The sequence below is a fragment of the Leuresthes tenuis genome, unplaced genomic scaffold (genome assembly GCF_036924035.1).
Source record: "Leuresthes tenuis unplaced genomic scaffold, fLeuTen1.0.hap1 SCAF_7, whole genome shotgun sequence".
NCBI lineage: Eukaryota > Metazoa > Chordata > Actinopteri > Atheriniformes > Atherinopsidae > Leuresthes > Leuresthes tenuis.
The window spans coordinates 13,008,975-13,032,108 of record NW_027325361.1 but is presented as its reverse complement, the minus strand read 5'-3'; the positions used below and the strand labels follow the sequence as shown (position 1 = coordinate 13,032,108).

Below are 23,134 nucleotides of genomic sequence, written 5' to 3'. Positions count from 1 at the left end.
ATAACAGTTTTTGTTTGTTTTAGCCTCCGTACTTATGAGTCACGCTTTGCCATATAAAAACAGGATTTAAACATTATTTTTTCATTTTTCTTCAGGCAACTTTATAAACAGTTGTCAGAAATACAACATCATATAAGACTTGTAGTTCAACAGTTCAACAGTTCGACCAAACACATCCACACAATAATTGTTCTTGTTAAAGTCATCACGTTTTCGTAGTTTTGACTAACATCACCAAATACGGAGCACATCTAAACTGTTAAACTAAAGCAAACATTAAACTCATTAACAGCAAACATTAAAAGCAGAAACAGACAAAATACAGCATATCACAAGCAGTGCAGAAACACACAAACAGCAATATCTTATTACATAATGAACCATTGATTTGACAGACAGTGCAGTTTGCCTTTAAAATGTAGGATTGTTGAAATGAAATATTCGGTTTTTACATCAACTTTTATTCTCACTGACATCTGTGATTATTTCTTTTACCAAAAAAAACTAAAAATGCTTCTAAAAATTATTATCATTTCAGGTGGGAGGCATGGCTCTGTTATTATATGCATTAAACTTGTCATTATGTAAGACATATTCTCTTTTTGCAAACATTCTGGAGAACATTCAAGGTTCACATCTTAAAGTTTGATGCGTGTGTAAACCGCGCGCCTTTACATGTGTGTTTATAAAACCATATAACATGTGACTGCTGAGTTAACAGTTAAGTTTAAGTTTTCAGATGTGGAATGATTACACATGCGGTGCGACAGCTTTAGCTGGATTTTTTCGACAGTTTTTCCACTTAAACAACATTTTGCTCAAATACATGTTAAAAAATGGCGGCTGATGACAGGTGATGGGTGCAGTGGCGTAGAACCAGCCAGTCTTTTAAAACAGAATGTCTTTCTGCCAACAATATGTCTCACTCACAAAAATTTTTTTTCTTAACATGAAAAAGTGGTCTCATCCTTCATTTTCATTTCTCCATCCTCTGCATCAGCTTCAACGACAGCGGCTCCATTGCTGTGGGGTGCGTCGCTCAGTGTGCTGCGAAGTGTCACTCGGGTAACACTGAGCGAGTGTTTTCTCGGAGAGATATGATGTTGCCGATGGCACATGACCTCCTTGAACATTTCCCTGAAGCGCGTGGACATGAGGTTGTAAAGGATCGGGTTGACTGCTGAGCTGAGGTAGAAAAATACTCCAGAGATGATGTGCACATATTCAAAGATTTCCCGGTGGTTGTCAGTCCAGTCACTGATGAAACTCCACATAAGGCGGTCAGTGTGAAACGGGGCCCAGCAGATCCCAAACACCACCACCAACACAACTGAAAGAAAGCAAAAGACAAAGACACCCGTGACGCTGTGCTGAGGACGTCAATAGCAACACAGTGACTAATGTTGCCAGCAAGCTCTGTCTGCTCTCAATTATATTGTGTCTTTGGAGGATGTGTCATTGAGGCAGTATGTCACTGTTTATCCTCAACACTCAGCCTTTAATTTAATCCTACGCATCAGGGAAAAAGACATTTGTAACTGGGAAGTACGCCTTTTAAATTTGTACTTAATACCAGCTGTGTAGGTCCCAGTGCTCCTCCTCAACAGTCCCCTGACATCAGAGAGGCTCTTATAAACAAGCTCGACAGAAGGATTAAACCACCATCATGACGTGAAAACATCCCAATTGAAAAGCAGCATAACTGTTCTGCACAACAGTTCAACCGTTTTGCTGTGTGCGAACAGAGAATATATGAATATAATTAAAGGAAAACTCAAGAATGCCCCAAAAATGACAGAGGAACAGATAGCTCCAACTCTTGCCGTTGGAGCTTGCTGCTTTGACGAAAAAGAAAAGATAAAAATGGATAACCTTCCCGTGGAAAGTCAAAAAGTCAATGTAAGATTATATAATGAAAGAAGCACTCCAATTAAGGTAGTTTTTTTTTTCTTCTGTTTCTTTTGTATCCATGACAATGCCCAGTAAAATGAGCAGTGCCATATTCGAGAAGCATACCTGCAGAATTATCTGCTCTGGGAGATAAATTGTAAAATTATTGAGAGTTGTTGCCTACATAAGGTATGGGATCACCTATATACACAGTGTCTTCATGTGCATACAATAATTAGCACTAGGCCAAATATACCAATGTGGGAGAGGAAAAATAAATCTAGTTTTGACCTATAGTTAGCACGATCAGTTTAAATGGCAATTTTGCTTCATAAAACAACAGTGACATGTTATTTTTGAATGATAAAATAAGCAAAAATACTTTTTTTAAATTCTGTAAAAAATTCTTCAATTGTAGACTGGATGAAAATTGACCATTTAAGATAAACATATCAGCACTATGCTGCGTGCATAGATTCTTTATTTACCTAAACAGAATTATGCATATGAGGAGATGTTGGACTGAAACTGCCATGAGCTGAAATAAATACCAAAATATATAAGTTACTCGATAAAAAAAGGTGTAATAATTAAGGTACAGAATGGGAAAAGACATAGTTATTTCTGCTTTAATTTCCAAGTCTATTCAATTGTGTTAACATCCCTATTTATTCATTTCCCGAAGCCCATATTTTCCACTTTTAGTTCGCAAACACACCGAGCAATGCAAAGCAATTCCGTAATAAACCCCTAGCAAACAAATAATTATTCATTCATCTTTCAAACTGAATTGTATAATACCTTGTCTGTCATAAAAGGAAATTATTAAAAGGAAATTTTCTAACTTCTGATCTTTTAAAGTTGAGCATTTGATATGAATTTGAACATTAATATCATATGTCTAGGAGTTCATTTCAGCTTTTCAAACAAATCCTCTCATTGTGATCACTGAAACTGTCATATTTAAGCATAAACTTTGACATTTTGATTGCTGCTGTGTCCACACTTACACACCACAAATCAGTGGAAGGTTTTCTAAATGATATGTGGTGCAATGTATGACTCACAGCATATTGTACAGTGTTCATACAGTGTGAATATCACCTCTGTAGAGATGTTTAATAATTATGAATCTTTCATGCAACTAAAAAGATTGCTGTGACATAGTGACCTGGATAATACAGGAAGATGTAACGTGTATCATTATATGATTCATTATATGTGCTATTACAGTGTATAATAATGTCATTACTTCACAGTAAATGTTACCTTACTTGATCCAGAATACTGGAAGACGTGGAATGAAACAAGATTAAAATCAAATGAAAAATGATAAAATAAGAACATTGATCTTCTGCATCATGCAGTGTGTGTGTATGTGTGTCTGTATAGATTTTCTTATGCAAATTGACACAAAGTCAGTTGTAGCATTAACAGCTGGAGCAGTATTTTGATTCTGGTGCTATGATCAACAGTTGTCCGTGACTTTTCCTGACTGATGAGACATTAATATCCTTTCTCTGTGTTTTTCTGACCTTCAGGCCTCCAGCCTTTAAGTCATATTGATGAAAATTCTGCAGGAATACGCTGACCTTTTAAATGGCAGAAAACCAAATCTTGTGCTGTCCCGATCTGTCTCCCCCAAAACAACTAGTCCCCGAAGACTATGCTGATTTTGAATTTTGATTAAGTCCATTTATCTAGCAAAGTGCAAGATTCGGACAAGTGTTGACGATTTGTTGCTTTTGCCCATATTAATTAATAATCACAGAGAGAGAACCCTGCTTATGCTGTAATAATGTAAGCAATGAGATCCAGAACTTCTTGTCGAGCTGGCAGAACCTTATATCACGGACAACAATGTGTGCAGCACTCCATGCTCGGTTGAAGAAACGGATGTTCAAAACAGGCGTTCTTGACAATAGTGCAATAGTGATGATGGTGTAGAAATCTTGTTCAATTATCTATCTATCTATCTATCTATCTATCTATCTATCTATCTATCTATCTATCTATCTATCTATCTATCTATCTATCTATCTATCTATCTATCTATCTATCTATCTATCTATCTATCTATCTATCTATCTATCTATCTATCTATCTATCTATCTATCTATCTATCTATCTATCTATCTATCTATCTATCTATCTTTGGGTTAGAAAACTTTCAATGGCATTCTTTTTAACAGATCATCATACTCACACAGCATTTTTGTGACCTGCCGGCGTCGTGCCTTCTGCTGCTGTGTCCGGATGTTACAGAAGCTCTCCTGTCCGAAACTACACTTGGCCTCCAGTTCCTGTCGCATCTTCTCTCGCTTCAGCTGCAGCCCGATGAGCATGTAGAGGATGCTGATCGTGAGCATGGGCAGGACAAAAAATAGGAAGGTGGTCAGCTGGATGGTCAGGTTGTACATCCATTGTGGTTTCACCAGTGTACAGATGGCTGAGTCAGGAATCTCCACATTAACGCTCCCAGCGGGGCCAGTGGCGCGAATGTGAAGGATGATGATCCCATGCAGACTTGTGTTCGGCACGGCGCACAACACCGACACACCCCACACCGTGAGGATGACCCGCTTGGCATGGGTACGCGTCACAACATACTTTGCTCGCAGTGGGTGCACCACAGCGATGTATCGTTCAATGCTCAGTGCAGTCACGTTAAGGATGGACGCCAAGCACACCGTCTCAAATAAGAAGGTTTTAAAGTAGCAGCCCCCCTTTCCCAGGAGAAAGGGGTAGTTTCGCCACAGCTCATACAACTCTAACGGCATGCCAAGAAGTAGCACCAACAGGTCGGAAACCGCCAAGCTGAACAAGTAGTAGTTTGTTGGCGTCCACATGACCTTGTTGCGTGCAATGACAGTGCACGTCAGCACATTCCCCATGACACCAACCAAGAAGATAACCAAATAGGTGAGGCAGACGGGCAGAAACACTGATGATCGACGAGGACCCAGATATTTTTCCAGATACCCTTCCTCTGTCAGACATGCATCGTCCACATCAATGTGACTGCTGTTCATGCCAGAGGTCACATTGACACACTTCTGTCCTGGCGGACAAAGCCATTCCTCTTTTTCAGCCATTAGATCAAAAGAGCAGTTGATAGCTGACATCCTGCCTAAGTGGCCTGGCTCACAATCTGGAAAGAAATCAAGGAAAGCGTTATGAGCATTGGATGACAGTGGCAACACTTTGCAGTACAACAATATGTTACCCTGTGAGGCGTGAGTCAGGGACAGTCTGATAAGGAATGACTCATGACTCATTGCTGAATAAATCTCGGCAAACCAAGGATAGTAGGATATAGCAGATGATGATTTTGTACCATAGAGACATCCTGAGAACACTTTAGGTGTCCTCTGATTACTAAGCCACTGGGAGCAATGGACAATGTTTGTGTGTGCAGATGATTAGAAAAAAACAAAAGTTAAATCTCCATCAGACTCATAGTTAGAAAGAAAACTAGGAAGCAATTTCTCCAGTTAAGGAAGCTCAGCAGCTTCTAATCATGATGATGACGCAATGAGGTACTATTTAGTAACTGCTCGGTATGATTTATCACCTGATAACGCACCTAGAGGGAAACTGATGCTGAACTAATTAAGACCAAATGCATGGCTAATCATCTCGGCCATTTTGAACACACTCAGATAACAATAGAGTGGCTGGAAGTGACAAAAATCTTTTTCTAAGAATAATTTCACACAGATGGAGGTTTTCATGATATATGCAAATGTACACAAATACCCCAGATTCAGCATAAGATCACCTATTGCTGCTGTTTCTGCAAATATGTTGTAAGTTTGCTTCTGTGAGTGAGCGACCGGTTAAGCTCGAATGATCATCTTTTTCCTGCTGTTTATGAGGAAATTCCAAAACTGTGTGTTCCTTGCTTCATTGGACTAAGATATGCAGAATTTTATGGAAACTAATTTGCTCAACTTGTTTTGTTGATGCCAGCCAACGTGCCTTAAAATACATCACACTGTAATCTGTTTTAAGGGGAGCTACACAGGGGAACTGGAACCTGAACTTTTAAGTTTTAAGTAGAATAATACTGGTGTTGTTATAGTTCTATGTATGTGTGAAGTGTAATCTACATTTTTCTCATTTGGAATAAATAAAAAATCTGTAGATTTGAATAAAAGTGCTTCATGTAATTTTCTTTCATTGAATTCTTTTTGTGAGCCCATAGCTCTATTGTTCTGGTTTATTTGTCTTGTCTTCTTCATTTGTCACAGCAGCAGCTGCTTTAATTTTATTCTATTAAGTCAGTTTTTCCCATTTGTAACTTAGATATCTTACCTACTTACTTTCAATCCTAAAAATTGCAATGGTGGTCCACCTGAAAATAATTCCATCACATACTAGATATACTTCCTCAAAATGGAGGTAGGAAAGGGAACATGTATAGCTTGACTGACATGTCTGGGAATGATCGATAAGCCCATTTGAGGGAACAGGGCAGGAGGTTCACTCAAGGGTGAACTTGAGCTTCACGCACCTTGTAAACTGGTGAATATTTTATTTTTCTCATTTTCCAAAGCATGTTTTGAATCCTTGAATTACTTAGATAACGTAAATACCATCACTCATTGTATTTCTGATAGTTGTATGTGTCACTTTTCGACCTCTATGCTGCTTTCCAATTGCTTACCGTTACTGTTGCAAAATACATAAACAACAAGTACACATATCAGCACAATAAAGAGCGTTGTCTGCCTTCTCAAGGTGTGGTGTAGAAAACACAGCAATTTCCACAGAGTCATTTCGGCATCATATGCAGCCTCTTGCTTTCGATAGCTGTTCCCCCCACACCCCCACCTTCATAGTTCCAGTAGAAAGCAGAAAACCTCCTGCTGGGATATACTTGTGTAAACAGCAAATGCTGAAAAAAACATCCAGACCTAATTATTCATACTTCTTCCAGGAAATATCCAGTGACAACAAAAATCCAGAAGATAGAGAAAACGCGTCTCAAATAGCGTGCCTGAACAGCACTTGCGGATTAAAGTCATTGTTTCTTTTGGTCTTTTCATGTTATTGACATTCAGAAAATGTATTACAAGAATATCACAAGAGCTAATACTTTAGCCTGTTTAGCATACCTTTGAACTGTTTGATCAAATATTTCACTGGTGGAAGCTCTTGGAGGGTTTGAAACAAGAGCCTCCAGAAAAACTGCAGTGAAAGTTTTTTCTTCTGACTTCTATGTGACCCATTGGGTGGAGCGTGGGAATATCTGTAACAGTAGTGGGTCTTCATTCTATTAGCTACATGATAAATGGTGCCCCTGCTCTTTTGAGTTCCTTTTTCATAAGGGAGTCAGTTTTATTCATACTGTATGTTGTCTGAGATGGACCAGGACAGTTGGTGTAAAAGCATGATCTGTCTTGAGTCACAGTCATTTTAAAGTCTTATTTTTATGTTCATCAGGTATACGTGTAAGCCATTGAGTGCCATACATTATGACCTGTGAGTTACCCAATACAGTCACAGTTAGCACAAACAGTTAGGAGGTTTAAGCTGCTGCCATTAAGATATGTCAGCCTTTTAGACTAGTTTAGCATAAAGAGTGGAAACTACTCTGTTCAAAGATAAAGAAAAACAAATCATTTCTACCGGCATTTATAAATCCTACTCAGGAACAAATTCTGTTTTGTTGCTAAAACTGGATGGTTCCTATGTCTATTTCACTGCATGCAAATAAACATATTTCTTAAAACGTCTTCTCTGTTCCTCTTAAGAAGTCTTTACAGTTTTAATGATAGACTGCTTGCACTGCATTTTCATATTATTTCAGATTACTCTTGCCATTTGGGGATCAGACTGGCGGCCTTTTCCTAACCTTCAGACCGCTGCTTGGGCATTACAAGATTGTCACTGCCAGCAATGTCTCCTTGAGAATTACTGCACCCGCTGTTCAAAGCAGCACACATCTGAAGGCAGAAACTCATTATATATATGAAACCTTTGGAGGTGTTTGAAGATCTGGTCAAAGAAAAGTAATTTGCGAATAAATATATACTGTGGGTGAAGGACTTTACAGGAACCTGGACAAGATGAAAGTTTAAAAAGCATCTGCGGTTTTGATAACTGCATTCTAAAATAAAATGTCTGCCTGTAAAGGACTTTTGATATTTGTGATTAGTTTCATCACAGAAGGGATATGATTATCGTTTGCGAGGAAATTTCTGGGTGTGACTAAAACAAGGATTTGAGTCTTTTTTTACTTTTCTTTAATGCTTGAGTTGATGTCTTAAAGAAAGTAGTCAACGGCAGAAGTTGAATTTATGAGTGGGAGGCAAAATGTACTGTTTACTTTTAAAAGCTAAAAGTGAAGGTTGATGCTTTTTGCAAATGAATGCTTTTTGACATATGGCAGGAAAATACAACAAGGATTTTTTTGTGCTGGTTAGCAGTTTTTTTTTTTTTTTAACTCTCCAGCGGTTTCACCTAATAACGCATTTCATCAGGATTATTTTCCTGTTCAGTAACGCCTTCAATCTAGACAGAAAAAAACACTTGAAACACAATCAGCAGTACAACACGTCATCAATGGACTGAATACACACCCACTGTATCACAATGAACTGCCCACCGTCCCCTCTGATCGAGTGAAGTCCCCATTGTGCCATTAATTACTTTTGTGTGAGGAGTATGTTCATACTTTGATATCCATCAAGCTGATACACTTTAACATATTTTCCATGATAAGCAGGAACAAATCTCAAGTGTTTTATTATATAAGCATTTTCCTCCAACAAAACTCTATATAGAGTTTGATGAACATATATGCTTTTTGTAAAAAGCTGTGCTCATATAAAGCTGAATACAGGTTCTGTACAAGTAACTCCTGATAACTGCTGATGTCTCACTCTCTCTCTCACATATATATACTGTGTAAATATACATATATATATATATATATATATGTATATATGTGATACTAACCTATAAATTCCAGATATGTATTCTTAACAGTAGATGTTTAAAGCCAGACAAGTAGGGAACTTTTAGAACACATTTTGATTTAAAAACTCTATCCATCTGTAGCTGACAAATTGTTCTTTAGACAGTGTCTCTTCTTGTCAATCCAAAGTAGATGTCACTACTGTTGGGTTACTGTATATGTTTTCCTTACATTTCTTAGACTTGTGTACCTCACGTCTCATCTGATGACAGCTTAAGACCGTTTTGAGTGGAGTTTGCATGGCTTCCTTGTTCATGCTTTGGTTCTCTTCGGGTACTCTGGCCCTCTTCCAAAGTCTACGAATCTGCATGTTTTGTTAATTACATGCTACGTAATTGGCTGTGGGAATCAGTGTGAGCGTGCATTGGTTGTTATAGTACCCTGTCCTGTTCCCAGTGGAAACTGGGATACACTCCAGTCCCCCTGCGACCACGAATAGGATAAAGCGGGTGTGGAAAGTTAATAAATGAGCCCTGCTTACATGTGGAGTTCCTTGAGGCTCCGTTGTTGTCCCTATGCGATTCTCTATGTAAATGTTACCTTTGGGATACTTTTTTAAAAAAGATATGATATTCTCTTCCATTGCTTTGCAGTTGATATTCAATTCTATCTGCACGTAAAATGGCAAAAACAAAAAAGATTTGTTGTAATCTTTGCTGAAATGAAGCCAATGCATCAAAACTTACTTAATCTTAATTAAACCAAGACTGAAATAATCTTTTTTTTCATGATCAGACATTATAGATCACACTATTAGTTTTCCTTTGCCTTCATGTAATTTATCTTCTGCATTACCTTGATCTCATCTCTGAAAGCTTATTTTTCTTTATTTCACAAACAGATAAGCCCTGTAATGTTTTGTGTGGACTGAAAAACTGCGTTTGTTGGCTTGCAATGTCAGACTGTGCACCACTGTTGCCTTGGTTTATCTTCACAAATACATGTGTGTACTCAACCTAAAATGTTTTGGCTGGTTTTAAAGGCTCCTAAGGTTCTGGTTACTGCCTGTGTGGAGGCACAATTACACCATCGAGAACACTGAGATCACCCAGATCTGTCAAAGGCGTTGGTGCGAAAAGGGGAGGACCCAGATGCAGAAGGCTTATTCCAAAAAACAAGGCAAGAACAGAAAACGCGGCTGAGCCAGATATCAAAAACTTAAAACAGTGGAAAATCAAAACAAGACTGGGGCTATGAAACAAAGACAAGAGTATGAAAAAGCCAAGAGGCAACACCTGACTTGACAAACGTGGACAAACAAGACTTGGACTTGGACTTGGACTTCTAAAAGTTATTTTTAGTGACAGTCACATCAACAATGATCAGGTTATAACTTTGGCACAAAGCATCAAATGGCAACAAATATGTTTAGTTGGGAACACGGTCCCTTTACAAATAATAGTCATAAGGAGTCCGTTACATCAATCCGTTAATAGCTTTGCATCCTCCGACGGATTGTCTGGTGGTCTACGCCGAACAGCTCTGCTATTTCCTTTACTTTTAAACCATTTGATAAATCATTTTTAATGGACTTGAACGGGATGTTGATGGTTGGTCGTCCTCGTCCCATTTGAGGCTCCACAGCATCCAGCTGTTTCAGGACTGAACAGAGGTTTACTATGGCAACCTCATTAATGTGTAAAATCTGTCATGGCAGAGTATGCAGCCAAGCTCTCTATGACTTGTTCTACTCAGTTACGGGCATCAGACTGAGATATATTATTAGATTCTACCTGCTCAGCTAATTCTATCAGTGTTTGCACAATTTGAGGGAGAGCCATGATCTATGATGCGTCCTCTAAAGACCCGGCAATTCAATTAATTTCCCGGCACATTTGCAATGCAGATGTTTACACCGCCCCCTACCGATCAAGATGGGTAGCTCGGTCAGCAGGGAGCTGAAGAAGAGCTGACGTCACTCTGCTGCGCCGCTCAGATTGCTTTTCGATTTCGAATTATGGGCAGTACTTTGCGGGCAGACCATGAAAAGGAAAAAGCAAAAATGGACAGTCTTGAAGAAGAAAATGCAAATGCAAATGGTATGATTGATTACTAATTTTATTTATGAGTCCAATAATGCAGCCACATTCTTAAAATGAAAAAGCATTTCTGCAAATGCATTTTAATTTTCAAATTTTACATTTCAAATTTTGGTATCTATTTGCTGGGGCATATTTTGAAAATTAAATCTCAAATGTCTATTTCTTTTTCATTTTAATTAAGTGAAAGATTGAGCACTCTTGAAAAAGAAAATTAAAATGCAAATAGGATGATTGATTGCTGATTTAATTTATGAGTCAAATAATGCAGTTACCCAAATTCTACCCTATCTTGTGACACTACTGCAACTTTGGCCATGTGGACAATGGCTATTTAATGTTTTCCTTACCCATCCAGGGTGTTCCCTGCCTCTCGCCCAATGACAACTGGGATAGGCTCCAGCCCCGCTGCGATCCTGGATCGGATTAAGCGGGTATAGAAAATGGATGGATGTTTTCCTATGATAATGGCCTGGCCATTGGATTAGTTTGCTTTTAATCTGTGGAACAACTTCAATCCATTTATCCATCCTCAGACTAACATTCATGCACACGCAGATGTTCTCTTAAGGTCAATGTAAAATCACCAGTAAACCTAATATGCATGTTTTTGGGAGGAAGCTGAATTACTCCTAGAGAGCCCACACATGCATGGGTACAACATACCAACTCTGCACAGAAAGGCCCCAGGAATCAAGAACCCTCTTGCTGTCAGGAGACAATGCTGACCACCGCTATCTATTCACATAATATCTCAGACGTGAAAGACTTTCTCTCATTTGTGTTTGACTCAAGTAGAATTTGACACTTTATTTTTATACTTCATGTTGTATTATTTATTTTTAATTTATTTTTAAAATTTCTCTTCTATTTATTTAATTGATTCCAGTCATTACTGTGTTTTTATGGGATGTTACTTATTTGCACTTGAATTTGTTACATTTTACTTTAACTACATTGGTGCAACTCTCGTTTGTTTTAAAACGGATTTACAGATCAAATCAGCATTTAAATGAACTATGGTCTATCAGAGGATCAGACCCTACCCTGAATTCTTACAGTCATCCTTAAACTTGCACTCATTTAAACTGGATATGAATGGGTATTTATACACGATGCAACTAAATCGTTTTAGGAGAGCTAATGCCTCTTTAATACTGTTGCCTTACTGACTTGTTTGTACCTTGAAAGAGAGACTTAGTTTTATCATGTACTAAACTGATTACAGAAAGAAGATTTCTTGGAAAGGCAATAATATTCACATGTAGACAAGTCATGGAAATTTCCTTGGAAAATTAGTAAATTATATCTTATTAATTCTCTGCTCTGCTGTGGGATGTAATTATTCAAGACCAGTGAGAAAAAACATCAGTCTTCAAAGAAAGCAGTCTTTATTCAAATACAAAAAAATATAATCCATCTTTCAGCTGTTAATACTTCATACATCAGAAACCAAAACACCTATCAAAACATCTTAGCCTGAAACCCTGCCAGTTTGTAACAACTGTCACAGTTATTGTCCACAGAACACAGACATCTTTTGTCTTTTCTCTAGTATGATGTCATGAATAATCAAAATCACCAGCTTGAATTATGCACGACTGCCAAGGGAGAAGTCAACCGACTAAAATAACATCCTGTTCAGACAAAGTCGACATGACAATGCTTTCTATAAAAGTCAAAAATGTCATTTCTTCTTGGGATAAATTGAATCTGGGTACATGAATAGCGCAGGTTACTCAAGAACTGTGAAAAACCTGAACAGGGAATTTCTTGAACTCCTCTGTGCCCATGAGTCATTTTAAGATATTACTTTAATAACAGCAGATTCAAATTTTGATCTGCAGAACTCGTCTATCACTCTATACTATATGGAAATGCTGCACCTTTTCATGACTTCATTAGATATTTCCTCTTTGTCACCTTTTTTATGTTCTGCATATAACACAGAATCAACAAGGTTTGCTGCTCACTCTCTGGCTTTTTTGAATTTATTGATATATTTATGTTCTTTTTTTTGGCAGGATAACAGGAGAGGGCATGGAAGATAACAGTCAACAACAAACCTAACTGACCTAACTTGAACTTAATTTTACATAATGAGAATCATCAGGATACAAAAGTTAAAATAAAAGTTATCAAAGCCATCCATCCATTCATTTTCTATACCCGCTGAATCCAACTCAGGGTTGAGGTGGGGCTGGAGCCTATCCCAACAGCCACTGAGCATGAGGCAGGGTACATCCTAAATGGATCCCTCGTCCATCACAGGGCCACACAGGGACAAACAACCATCCACTCTTACACTCACTTCAGACTATGTTTGGTATGTTTTTTGGTTGGAGGGAGAAAGTACCTGGAGATAACCCACACACACACAGTGAGAACACACATGCTAACGCCACACAGAAAGACCCCAGCCGGAATTCGAAGCAGGAACCCTCGTGCTGTGAGGTGACACATCCATGTTTTATTTTACTTGTGGTGATAATGTTTTCTTATCATTCCTATATAGATTTTGTAGATCTAATATTTTTTTCAATTCTATTACTTTCCCTTTCAAATGTCCAGCTTAATGTGCAGCTGGCCTAAGCAGGAAGACACCACCGAGACTCGTGAATGTAAAAGATTGGACACAAATTAAATTATAGCCTGAGGGTTACAGCCTTTTTCATGTGTTATGAATATTTAAATATCACAATCACAGAGCTATTTCTGCAGTGTTCCTAACATATAATATATATATATATATATATACCGATATATTAATTCATTAAGCTGTATTTTAACTTAGTGCTTCAACAGAATGTTATCATTATCAATCCTTAATGTTAACTTTACTGAACTGAAATTCTTTTTTAATTAATTCCTTTTATCAAAGAGAAGTGATATAATGCCATATAAATGATTGAACAAAGATAACTAAATAGGTAGAAAAATCATCTAAAAACAAACAAGAAAAAAAGAAATGAATAGGAAAGAATAGAATCATTTGACTAACTGTTGGATAGTTGAAGTATAACAGAGACATGGTTGAAATATTCAGATACTGCCATTAGTGCAGTATCATTTTTGAAAACAATCAGGTTATAGTGTGATATTTGGGATTTTAATATGTGGCTGTGAATTAAAGGTCAAAGAGTTGTTTATTTGAAATAAAAGTAAAACAAAAAAAAACCCAGCAGCTATATCAACTGGTTGATTACGTTACGATACCCATTAAGGTCCTCTATATTCTAAAAGTAATAAATGATGAAGTGATTTCTTTACAAGATGTTGGATGTACATTACAGGGATTCAGCCCTTGACTCAGAATGTTTAGCTTTACAAAAAGCATAAATCTTACCTCAAATGAGTTCCCTTGTCCGTGTTCCTTGGCGTGCGGAGATCAGTGTCTCGAGTGTGAGCAATGTGCTGTTCTGTGAGTCCACTCCTGGTCTGCCGCTCTCTCCTCAAGCCTCACTCAGAATCATGTGCATACATACAGCACACACACGCTCCCTCTTTCTGTCAGCCTCCCTCACCACCGTCCTCCCCACACACAAATGTGTGAATTTAAACTTGCATGTGTAATTCTGTCCGGTTGCAACACTTCCACTTTAATCAGTGGTGATTAATGTAGTCACAGGTAATATGAGCTGTCAGGGGTATGGCACACTAAGACTCCTAAATGATAACAAGAAAAAGAAAAGGAAAGGTTTCTACGGTCTGTGTTATTTTTTCATGATATTTTCTTGCTCCATATATGAGGGAGAGTTTTCTTTAAGCCTTGATGTGAGATTTTGGCGTGCTTTTGGTTTTCCATCAGGGGGGGAGGAAGCAGCAGAGGCTTCCGTGGTACAACAGTCAGTAACAGTCAGTGACTGTTGATGTCTGTTTATCTCCCCATACAGAGAGGTAAGCTGACTGTCCTACCTGGAGGGATGCTATGTTGTAGCAAACACACATGACCGCAGGGCAACAGATCCCTTAATTCACCTCCCAATCAATATCAATATTGATGTTTTCTTTTCTTTTCTTTTTTTTTTCCATTTTGAAGTGCTTACATGCAACTTTTTCTGTTTTTCCACTTTTGATGCTGTTTATCCAGTATCTGCAAAAGCACTCCTGTGACTGAATGTGTTGAAGTGAATGCATGTTTACAAGGCTGCAGTGTCTTCTGTGTTCTGGAATATAATTGTTGCTTTACTGTGCCAGCTTTCTGCACCGTCTTCCATGGACCTATAGTGACCTGACAGATTAAATATGCATACAGCAAGCATATAAGTAAGAGCAAAGCAAATCCCACTTCAATAGTTTTGGGCTGACTGACTTAATTCCATACAGGGTAATGCACAACAGGTGTGCAGCTCTTCTATATGTGCGCTGTGCTATAGTGATACACAGTGGGCTGATCCAGCTGAGAGCAAAGAGCAAAGAGTAGATATATAGGTATCTGTACATTTCTAGTTTTCCCTGCTTTGAAATTTCATACAAGTGTGTAACACTCATTGATTGTCAGCAGCTGTTATATCCCAAAGGTCAACCACTATTTATCTATTTGTTTTAGTGGAAATGCATAAAGTGACTTGTAAATCTTTAGCTAATGAGAATATCACCTTGTCCTAAAGCCATGGCTATACGAATTTTCAGTTCATACTCGTGAAACATGGATAACGAACACCAATGTCCTTTTTTCAGTGGAAGCCCCATTGATGTATTTGTCCAATAAAACAATCTATTCCACTCACAGACAGACACAAGATGCTGGAGAGAGAGAGCTCTCCAGCAGCACAACACCTTTGTTTATAAAGCTTTGAGGGGATCACCGCATCTTTGTAGACAGATCAGAAGATTTGTGCCTCACGCCGTTGAACCTGGTAACAGGAAAGTCTGCTCAAACTGTAAAAAGGGAGGGGGGGCTTTGTGTGACATGAGATACGTCCTGGTTGGATTTAGATAATACCATTCATTGGTTATTGTTAAAAAAAACAATCATGGTCACCTTCTCATGCATGTGGCGCCACTAGAGGTCGCCTTTTCTTTGAATGTTATGATTGGGCACATCTGCTAGCCTGAACAAACGTTATATGGGCACATTATGAAGAGGAGGCAGTCTCTGTACTCAACCTTGAGATTAAACTGTTGACCGGGTAATTAATAACGATGATCAATAAACTAAATAACCAGAGAAAGTGGAGATTAATCTTTGGGTAAGTAGACTCAGCAAAGCCTAAAGGATTTTAAGAACCTATCAATTTGTTTAACTGTGATTGTTTTCCTCTGTGGTTTATGGGCACATTGACCACCCAGCTGCATTTACAGTATTTTTCTTCAGAGAAACGCAACAGCTATTGGTAATTACTGCCCATCTCTGTTTGTCTTTCTTCTATAGGGTCTGGAGCTTTTTTCACTTGCAATCATAAAAACTTATCGCATCCTCATGGCCAGAAAAAGCACAAAAAAGGTCCTGTTTAATGAAATTGTCCCTGGTGATTTTTTTTCACTCTATACCTTTCAGTTGTTCATTTACGACGTAGAAACACATAACTCCACATAAATCCTTCTTGCATCCACACAACAAAGTAAACTTGAAATAAGTTTGTCACATGAAGACAATTCCTAGTAGAACTTGTTTTTAAAACAAGTTTAACAGTCTTTCCCATGAGTCAACTGATTTAAACTTGAAGCATCATGTGTACACGTGTAGCTAACTTGAAATCCATTTGTTTCGATAAACAGTCAACATATGATGTGATTATGATTGACAGGAGTCAAAGGAATAGGGAGCACTGATTTTTAGCACTGGGCTTCCATTGCTGAAAGGCTCTGAATGTGTTATGGTTGGCTTGCTTTAACGCCTTTGGGCAGCATTCTATTGTAGTCTGAGGCTTTTTCTATTCAAGTTTGGATTTTGTCTTTTGCTCTCTAGGTTTTTGATTTTTACTAAGGTTAACCTTGGTTTTATCAATATAATAATTCATTTTAGTTGTACTCTAGAGTCTAGTAAGCATTTGCATGTTCTATATTCTGCTTTACTTCACTGCCTGTATCATTTTGTGGAGCTCTGATATAGTCTTTCTCGGTTACTTCACTTAAATTAGTTCACACCAGGTCTTTCGTTTGTTGTTTTCCACTCGCCCATTCTTTTGTTATCAGTCCCCGCAATATATTTTTTCCCCATTGTTTTTTGATAACTGCCAGACCAATGTCAGGTTTATTCATGAGAATGATTATTGGATATCCACCACCGGCAGCACTTTTGGTTTTTGCTTCAGATCCGTGAGTTGATAACTTTTGAATCTGTTTTTCACCAGCTTCCTGCATCATTGGTTCTGCCTTTGGGTCCTCTTACCTTCAACCACACTTCATGATGGAATTTACACAGACGTGTTTCAGACATTAGGGATTATGCTTCTTCATTTTGATGGTAAGACGTCTTATACTGCTGAATTGACTTCTGAATTTGATTGTGGCATAGCTTGTAGTGAAAAATTGAAACGTCAAGCCCTTTCACTTTAACTTGAGCACTGCACTAAGTACCTCAAAGCTGTTCATTTCCCTTAGTTGAGAATTTGCATTAATACAACTCAAATTCAAGGGAATTATTCCACTTTTTAATACATCATTCAACAATTTATAACCAACAGCCATTAATTGATTAATGATATATATATATTATCAGCTGTCAGTAGTTTATTTTTGCAGTGATTATGAACAGACTCAATTGATCGAAGAAAATGTCTTAAACTGTAGAGCCAATTTAATTGACGTAAGGAAATCTATCACACGTTCAACTTGACCTTTTCACACACAACTTATGATGCAACATTCACAGGTCATGTTTTTTTCAGTTGTTATGCAGCTGTATTGGAAGTTTTCCTAAAGCTGTTTGCACTGGATGCACAGGAGAAAAAATCAAATAAATCCAATAAATTTAATCAATGAATGATATAGTGGACAATTAAATTGGTGTTTTTTTAAATAGGTGGATTATATGCAGGCAAATGGCAAGGGCGTGTTAAATTAGGTAAACAAGCATCTGCTGTCGTGGAAGTAACAGAGGTAACAATTTGTAATTAAATTGTTACGTGACTGGATAAAGGTTTCCCCTCTTAAAAGAACCATTAAAAGAGGAGACTGATGCAGCTTGTGTCTATGTCTACACCATCCATAATCTGACTCTTACCACATCACATCACATTTAATGACATTACATTTTCACTACTTTATTTCTAGCGTTTTCTGAGGAAGAAGTCTCACAACAGAAAGAAAGAAGTATGCTCCTCTGACTGTAATCACACTTGACTTTGCTGTCACGAGGGGGAACTTATTTAAAGCTTCGCCTCCCACTTCACATCACAGAAAATACAGTTCAAAATGAAGAGGCTGGAACTCAAAGTGACAATGAATGTAACTAAAATCTCTTGATATTCCCAGATTACTTTTTTTTTCTCCTTCAGAATAATTTGCCCTTCATCTAATTTTGTCCCACATCTTGCACTGTGACTGATTGGTTGATGTTAGTGCTGAACATGCAAATCTAAAGCTTTGCATTGAGTATTTACACTAATGCTTCACAGTCTAGCTCCTGACATGTTTTGGCAGATGTTAATGCACCATTTCAACCAAACTAAACACATTTGTATCTTTTTCTTCCCTGAAACATATATCTATTAATATTCAACCGATCATTAAATGTAGTCGTGATTGTGGTCAATCCGCGTTTTGGTCCAGACTGACAAGTAACTTAGCCAGAAAAAATTGACATACATTCAAAATATCCATTATGAACCAAGACATATCCTCTCATGCCAAATTCTTTTGCCATTTGGTGCATTTTCACACACTAACATTCAAATAAAACAATGAAAAAAAGTTAAATAAGTTAACACTAAAGGTACAAGACCTTAAGTTGGTCCAACTTAATCCTCTTTCTAAACAAATTAGGACATGTGTGAAATGGGAAAACATAATGCGGGGATGTTTTCAACCCTATATCCAACTGACATGATACAGAGCCAAAAAATATGTTTCAATAAAGTTGGGACGGAGACATGTTTACCTATCGTGTAGCATCATGCACACTCTTTGTAACTTTGTAAGTGTTTGCCAATTTAGACCAGTAACTGCAGATTTGAAAGCAAAACGTTTTAGCATTGTTTCTTTTGACTGGTGATGATTGGTTCAAGTGGCGCAACATGTGTATTTGATAAATATACAAAACAATATATGGTTGAAATAGTACAGACAGACGGCAATTACTCATACAGCTCAGCAAATGATTGGCTGGTTGTCTTTTAGCAAGTTGCTCCGAGACTACAACAGCCTTTTGGACCGAACAATGGACAACGTGAAGTTATTGAAATTCAAAGAGACAAGTTTGAAAAGACAAACTTTAAATGTCACTTGCCTTGAATGACAGTAGAAATGATTGAATAATGATTAGTTATAAGCCTCTAACCAGGCGATAAATCATTTGTTGCATTGGGGGCAGAGATGTTTATATAATGAAGCTGCCCAAAGCATAGATTACATTTAGAAATGATATTTCTTTCAAAAATGCAACATGACCAATCAGTTAATTTCCAACCCAAGCTCCAGGTTTAACTTTTTAATGTAGAGTCAGTAGGCTTAAGTTAGTTAATGCCTTTGAGAGGTGTGCTTAAATCTTTATTCACAGCATCTGGGGATAATTAAATTTTCTTAAAATAGAAAAAAAGAGAAAATATCTTTTGAGAAATGCTGCTGAAAGTCATATGGGTAGAAAAATGATTGATTTTCTGATTGCTATTGCTAAAAAAGACTCAAAGTTTAGTATTTCATTAACTTCAAAAGCCTCAGGTATGATGATTTTAATACGGCGCAAGCTGCATCTCACACGTTTCTTTAAATCTATGCCCGAGATCACGCAGCACGAAGGGCCTGATTTCCCGTTCAGTGATGAGCTTGACATTTTGTAAGTAATGACATTACCTGACATTTTTAAGGAATGTATCATCCTCATTTTCAGGTTTAACAGAGTGAATAATTTAGTAGCACACAGGTATCACATAGCAGCTTTGTTTTCTGTGAATGAAAAATCATCCCTTAACAGATGTTAACCTTCCCCTGACAAGACTGCACTTATAATAATAAGGGACCACAGTGACCTTTCACTCTCTTTCACATCTAATTTTATAGGAAAATTATGACATAAAGTACTTTATGTATATTATGGTTGTATGAATAACTCCGCAAATTTCCAACTCCTCATGTGAAAGCAAGATAAATTGTTGAATACCGTACGTTTTTACATTTACATCTGCACTGCATTGTCTGCTTGATCTACATAAAGATGTCAAGGCAACTATCTTGCATGAAAATCTTTTTCAGTCGGCATAAATAGAAAAAAGTCAGTGTGGTAAAATGAAGATTATTGTGCAGTTTTGGACAGAAAGATGAAGTCATTAGCACTTATGCCCTTTTTGAAAAAGAGTGGTCTTTGGAAACATCCTACTCGATATCTGCTGTTATTACGGCTGCACTAGCTAATTAACCATATTTCAATGCATTTTTACAGTTTTCATATTTTGTTATGTTTAAAACTCATCTAACTTTTTTCATCAATTCAATTCTCATAATTGACAATGCAAAAACAGGATGTATGGGCTTTTATTGATTTATCACAAAGAAAGCTCCCTTTTTTTGGAAATTTTAAGGTCCATTACTTGAAATTTGCTTGTCTTTTTGCACTCCAGAGATGCTCTACTGAGTTCAGGGCCAGACTCTTGTTGGGTCATTCCAGGACTTTCAGAGTTTGGATCACTGTCTTGATGAGATAAAAATCTTTGCCTCAGAGAATTCTCATTTTGCTCTCTTTCCTGACTAGTCTATCAGTCTGTTCCACAGAAAAAAAAAAGAAAAAAAACCCTTCAATCAAAATGATGCCGTTGGGCATTGCAGCTAATAAGTTCAATCTTTGTTTCATCAGACCAGATGGTTTTACAATTCACAGTCTGAGAGTTGTTGAGGTGCCTTTTGGCCAAATCCCAGCATGGTGTTATGTGCTTTTTTAGTGACAAATAGCTTCTGTCTCACCACACCACAGTATTACATATCAGCTGGATGAAATGCTGAGAGGTTTCAACCAGCTCACGTGGCAAATGTATGCCGTTTCAGGTAGTGGTAGTGACACTAACTACTCATGTTTTAGAGATCTCAACCTCAGTTTTCACAAATAAACAGGCTGGAGAATAAATTAATCTCTTCAGATTGTTTTACAGTAGAAAAACAATATTTTGATCCTCTTTAACTTTATGTAAAGCTAATGTTTACTTATTTTTAATTCAATGATCTAGATTTTCTTTCTGTTGTGTTGCCATTCAGCCAGGGCTGTGAGCCATATTCACAAGTGTTAGACCGCATGAGACTTGACAGCAGTGTTTGACAGAAATCTGCTCTGCGAGCAGATGTCCTTTACTGCTCCTCTTCTTTTTAGTTTATCTCTGTGTTTTGAAAAGTCAACCAAACCCAGATTTCCACCTTTGTGTGCCTGGGTAATTAGTCACCCCCAGTGACTTAACTGATGTCACAGCTGTGCTTGACAGAAAACATTTTGACATATCAAAGTAGGAAATGACTCAATTTAATGTTTGCTTGGTCACTGTCTCACTGAGAACTGAATGGAACTAATTTTCATTTTTATGGAGGCTGGTAATATCCTCTTGTCAGCTTGGACACCAAAAGAGTCTTATTTTCTTCCTTATCATTCTTTGACGAGGAAGATAACATGGCAGGTTTAATAGTGTGGACATGCAGTGGCATAGGGAGGGTTGATTTTTATCAGGGAGGTGTGCTGCATGTCACTGGTGCAGTGTTAGTGCCGCAAGCTGAGCCAGGGAGTACTGCTTGATGAAATGTTCAGCAGATTGTATTCTGTAATACTGAACAGAACCCATTGTGGTTGCTGAATTTTCTCGGTTTTGCTCTACAGACTTGAATTTGAATTCAACACGTGAACCTTTCTTGCAGTTTCATTCTAAATTGTGCGGTGTTCATTGTTATACTGAGACAAGAAAGAGCACAAAGGTATCACTAAATGACAAGCTGCAATGTATTGTACAATAGAGCTGATTCATAAAATACAACCTTTGTCCATTAGCAGCACCATTATTCTAAAGTGGTTCAGAGTGTTTGCTTATTCATGGCACCAGATTGCAATGACCGTATGCAGAACCCATCTAAAATAATTACCCGGCTGTAATTAAGCTTATCATGCTTAACTTATCATTCTGTCTTTTAGAAATTGATTTTGGAGCAGAAACATGACATGACTTAGCAGCAATTTATATGTCAAAGCTGCAGGATGGTTTGATAAATCAAATAAGTGATTAAGAGAGTATGATGAAAATTCTTATTTGATTGGAAGATAAAGACGTTTCTGGGAATCAGTGTGGGTAAGGAAGTATTTTATGAGACTAGAGAGTCAAATAAAAAGACATGTAGGGTCAGTAAAGTAAAAATGTTGCACCGTCTAAGGTATTTCTCATGAAATGACCAATTTCCAGAATAACTGCTGCACAGTCCGAATGATTTATTGCATCAGAGGTGTATTGAATGAAAACACACTGGTATAGCAATTGAAAAGATAGTTCTCATACAGCAGTGCTGGAAAAACTTAATGAGTGCAATTTGGCAGGACTGATGCAGGCAGTTTGAGTGGCAGAAAAAGACTGGATGTGTGTGTGAATGGCCTTGTTCAAATGATTGCCGAGATCTAAATCCACACACATCCGCGAGAAAAAGACTGACTGAGCTTTAAATTCCTATTTCTCTGGTCCTCATCTGTTAATTTTTTTTTTGCAGTTTATTTATTATCAGTAAAATTGATTCTATTAGCAAATTGTAACAATCGTCATTGTTATCAATGATGTTGAACATCACTGTTGTCAAAGCATGAGGATGTGACATGAACAACAGAACATGTGTCTGGTGATCTTTGAGTCAGAGGTTGTTCTTCTGCTTCTATCAGGGCCACAGAGTTCTGTAGTTTCAACTAGCTGGGCAACTTGTTGAGTGACAAGCAGCATTTTATGCAAATTTCTGAAATAACACCTCAGGCCCACAGCCTTGCTCTGTCCTGTTTATGTTTCATGATTTAGACACAACATGAGATGAATTTCTATTTTATCTTTATCTATGTTGCTAAACCAAAGGATCCCAGCGTCCTTCCCACATGGTCACATACGCTACTTTTTTA

General features: G+C 37.6%; 1 protein-coding gene across 1 annotated transcript; it reads right to left on the bottom strand.

Moving 5' to 3' along the window:
- Positions 1-309: 309 nt before the first annotated feature.
- nmur1a (neuromedin U receptor 1a) lies at positions 310-5,015 on the bottom strand. Its single transcript, XM_072388678.1, has 2 exons — positions 4,097-5,015; positions 310-1,330 (listed from the first exon to the last, which is right to left on the bottom strand). Exons 1-2 carry the CDS (start codon positions 5,013-5,015, stop codon positions 945-947), a joined length of 1,305 nt encoding a protein of 434 aa, XP_072244779.1. The 3' UTR covers positions 310-944.
- Between the last annotated feature and the right edge of the window lie 18,119 nt (positions 5,016-23,134).

Excerpts from the sequence above, each read along its gene's own strand:
- nmur1a (XM_072388678.1), bottom strand. The coding sequence starts at position 5,015 with ATGTCAGCTATCAACTGCTCTTTTGATCTAATGGCTGAAAAAGAGGAA. Across the intron at positions 1,331-4,096 it reads GCAGGTCACAAAAATGCTGT|TTGTGTTGGTGGTGGTGTTT; the intron begins GTGAGTATGATG and ends GCTTTCTTTCAG.